Raw genomic sequence first — 4344 nt, 5'->3', positions numbered from 1 at the left:
ACGCCGGCCCCGCCCCTCCGGACGCCTGCCTCACCCCCGCCTCGCTGCTGGAGGCCGACGCCCCCTCGTTCTGCCCCCCCCCGCCCCCGGCCCCGCCCCACAGACTCGCCCCCCCCGCGGCGGCGAAGGACAGCTTCTCCACGGCCCTGGAGGAGATCGAGGAGCTGTGCACGACCGTTACGGCGACCATGACGACTACCTCCCCCCACCCCCACCCCCACCCCCACCTCCACCCGCACCCCCACCCGCCCTCGCTCCCCCCCGCGGGGACCGACCCGAAAGACCACGCCAAAAAACCCGCCCCCTCGGAGATCCGGGTCGCCGTGGCGACGGGCGAGCCCCGGCCGACAGACTCCGCCCCTCCTCCTCCCCCTCCCCCCCTGGACGTGAGCTCCTCCTCCTCCTCCTCGGCCTTCCTCACTGACCTGGCGCTCGACGACATCCTCTTCGCCGACATCGACACCTCCATGTACGACTTCGACGCCTGCAGCTCCGCCTCCGGGGCGGCGGGGGCCTCCAAAATGGCGCCCATGGTCACGGCGGACGACCTGGTGAAGACGCTCTCGCCCTACGGGGCCGGGGGCCCCCCCGCCGTCCCCTCCAGCCCCCCCTTCAAAATGGACCTGGCCGAGCTGGACCACATCATGGAGGTCCTGGTGGGCTCCTGATTTTTAAACGGCGGCAAATAATTTAAAAAAAACTTTATACAAGAACAAAAGACAAAAAAAAAGACAATTATTTTATGACTGTTTTTTGTACAGTTTTTGTTTTTTTTTTACGTAAAAAAAAATATGAATATCTGCAAATTGTAAGAAAACGAAAACGACACCCAATGCTACTTCACATCACTGTGCATGCGTCTCTGCCCGCCTTTCCAAAAACGACACGGAACAGAACACACCCGGCTTCTAGCAGGCGTGAGTGCCTTCATCTGCGTACCACCACTCTGTAAATTCCCATCTTTATGTTCCTCTTCCGTGTGAAGTTCGTCTGTGAACGGGTCTGTTTTCCTGTGGGAATCGTTCACGGACACTTTTTCCCCTCACGGTGCGGAGAACGAACGTTTTAATTGTGAAGCACAAAGATGTAAACGGAAAGGTATCATGTTGCGTTCGCCTTTTCTGTGGAAAGTTTCGTTTCGGACATGTATAGGAAGTGTTATCTGCCTTTTTATTATTTTTATTTCTGTTGTCGTTCCCTCAATTCGTCCATGTTGTCGACACTGGCGCGGTCAATTACTGACGTTACACAACATTACAGAGCTTTTCCTAAAATGGCGCCTACGGTCCTATGGTCTTACATTCATAGCAGCCTTCTCCGGGTTGACGTTTTCTAAAGAGCTAAACACACACACACAGGCAAAATGAGTATTTTGAAATGAGTTACTTGGTTTTATATGTACAGCGGTCGCTTTTGTACAACACCACACTAAACGCTCTATACAGGGGCGAAGCAGAACGATAGCTTTACGAGACGCACTCAGCTGCACAGGCGAGTGGACAGGGGTGTGATTTCTCCTGATTAATCAGGAAATACTGTTTGTTTTGGCTCATATTTGGCGTTATCGCTGTACCTGTTCTTCTGCGGGAAGTTGTCTGTCAGTCTCTCTGAGGACTTTAGGGTCTGAAAAATCTGTGTTTCCTGATTACGTCACTCGAGGGGTGAAACGGTCGCATCCCTGGTTGAGTCTGATACGCAATAAACGCTCCCTCACACTGCAAAAATCTAAAAAGTAAATCTCTGCAAGTATTGTATTCTTATATTGAGACCTAAAATCGTATTTCTTTTACTTTTGTTACTAAATAAGATAAAAATATGTTGAATGAGATAAAGACAGTTCGACTAATTTAATGAGTTACTTATGGGGTGAGAACATTTTACTTATCAAGCAAATTGTTACTTACTGTAAAACAAGTTAATATTTTCTACTTGCGAGAATAAAAATAAGATCTTAGGTCTCATTATAAGGCTAAAAGGCTTGTTAAAACAGACAGATTAGCAGTGCAGGCACTCACTGTCATGATCTTCACAGACAGGGGATCTCCAGCCACATGATTATGATGTCAAAGATCTCATTTTTATAAGAAACAAATGCTCTTAAATGTCATGCATTAAAATGACCATCATGTAAAAGAAGGGGACATTTATTTATGGAGTAACTTCCTCCAGAATCTTCCCTCCAGAAATGAGAGCCATAAGATTGTCACATCAAGGGTTTTTTTTGTTGTTAATGTTTTTGTTTTTTTTTTGTCTAAAATGGCCGTCCCTTTCCTGGGGGAAGTACAGAATATTAGAGATGTCAAAACAAACTATCAGGTATTCTGCAAACACTGATTTTGCCTGTTTTTTTTTTTTTTTTTTAAGTGAGAGTGTGATGTATATTTTTTTCGTTATGAACTAAGCATTTACAATTAAATTGTACAAAACCTCCAACAAACTGCGATGTTGGCCGAAAGCTGTCTGTTTTAAAATGGCGTAGGGTGTGAGACGTAGGGAGGCTTCACAGACCTAATAATGGACGGATGCCAATCATCAGTTCAAACCAATCAGAATAGTTTTCTCCCCACAATAAAATGCAGTGATTGGTCAACATCAGAGAGTGCGGGAGGTGTGAAGTCCTCTCTCTCCGATCGCTGCACTGTACAAAACGTGCCGGAAAAGGTATAAAAGCTTGCCGCTGGGACGGTCCCCTATAGGTACACAAAATTGTACCCCTTACCTGTTTTGTTTCTGTACTTATTTCTACCCAAAAGAACAGGGTACTGTACTTTTTAGGGTGCATTTGGGAAACGTGTCGCTTAAAGAACAGAAATGTCCCTCCGGTGTATCCTCATTTCTGAGAGTGACCGCACCCCTCTCCTGGAGTGTGGGGTCGGGGCAGCTAGCACAGTCAGGGTCAAAGGTCATCATCTGTTTTTTTAACCAATCAGGTCCGGAGTCCCTCCAGCGATACGAATGCTGTGTATTTCTGATCCAGTTTCACAGACGGTCTCCCTCTATGCATGCTCTGTCTCACGCAAAACTCCACTCCCTACTACACCAAAAAATGTATTATTAATAATAATAATAATAATAATAATAATAATAATAAGCCTCCAGCCTGCTGCAGAACGGCAGCTTCAGAAACGGTACTTATGCATATTCCACGTGTCAATAATGCAACTCCATATCCTTAAATATGAAATTATGCTTCTGTAGGACTTTGTGTTTTTAAATGGATTAATTTATGAATGTTTGAGTCGTTCAGCAGTGTTGAAGGGGTGTCTGCGGGCTCCTGGTCACCTCGAGGTCGAGCCTGCAGCAGGTGAAGACGGGCGCGCCTCTCTCAGTCCGTCACTTAAAGAGGTTCATCACACGGTTGGCTCACCTGACCCGGTCTCCTGGGTCTGCATAATTCTGATGTTAAGGTGAAAACTAAAAGCAGCCACTGGTCTAAATTTGATGTACAGTATCTAAGAATCATCGCTGTTTTTGTTTGCTTCTTTTTATTTGTAATATTATTGTTTCTTTTGTTGGTCATGGTTAAACGAGTCATCAGGAAAGTGGGATTTCCCAGCACGCACCTCTCTGCCTGTCTGCCAGCTCACACTTTATCTACAGGACACACTGCACACGGTGACACATCTGTGTGTGTGTGTGTGTGTGTGTGTGTGTGTGTGTGTGTGTGTGTGTGAGAGAGAGTGTGTGTCTCTGTGTGAGACTGTGTTTGCGAGTGTGATTCCCATCTTACATAATCTCCAGCTCCAGTCGTAGAGGAGTGTGTGAGTGTGTGTGTGTGTGTGTGTGTGTGCGTGAGAGTGTGTGTGCAGTCGTAGAGGAGTGTGTGTGTGTGTGTGTGCGTGAGAGTGTGTGTGCAGTCGTAGAGGAGTGTGTGTGTGTGTGTGTGTGTGCGTGAGAGTGTGTGTGCAGTCGTAGAGGAGTGTGTGTGTGTGTGTGTGTGTGTGTGCGTGAGAGTGTGTGCTTACGCACAGCGTTCGTCTGTCGCCACAACAACCTTTTCCCTGAGCCGCCCCGAACAAAGAATTCACCCAGGGGCAGGAGTACACGCGTGTGTTTATGTGCGTGTCATACGTGTGTCTGTGTCGATCCGGTCCACAGAGTGACAAGGAGCCCCAAGCAGACTAATTTACTGATCCATAATTTTTTTTTAAATTTTTTTATTATTATTATCTTTTGGTTTTGAAGTGCTTTTGTTTTGTCTTATTTATTTTTCATCTCCTGTGTAAATATATTTATTTTAATGTGACGCTAACTTCGGGATTGTAATGTACAGAATGTATGGTAGGAATGTAAATTTAGGAATGTATTTTTTATGGAACTGGGTGGAAGCCATGTTTATGACAT

The 4344-nt window shown here is 46.4% G+C and overlaps 1 protein-coding gene across 2 annotated transcripts in view; it reads left to right on the top strand.

The window, feature by feature from the left end:
• The window catches only part of LOC133122985 (SERTA domain-containing protein 2-like), a 45842-nt gene extending 42042 nt beyond the window's left edge, over nt 1-3800 (top strand). For both annotated transcript variants that reach the window (XM_061233309.1, XM_061233307.1), the window contains one exon: nt 1-3800. This exon is cut by the window's left edge and continues 356 nt beyond it. In XM_061233309.1, the coding sequence (XP_061089293.1) occupies nt 1-668 (668 nt within the window). In that variant the 3' untranslated portion in view covers nt 669-3800.
• The last annotated feature ends 544 nt before the right edge of the window (nt 3801-4344 follow it).

The sequence above is a fragment of the Conger conger genome, chromosome 2, assembly GCF_963514075.1.
Source record: "Conger conger chromosome 2, fConCon1.1, whole genome shotgun sequence".
NCBI classification, from domain to species: domain Eukaryota; kingdom Metazoa; phylum Chordata; class Actinopteri; order Anguilliformes; family Congridae; genus Conger; species Conger conger.
The sequence above is the reverse complement of the archived record's forward strand: the minus strand, read 5'-3'. Positions and strand labels throughout refer to the sequence as shown.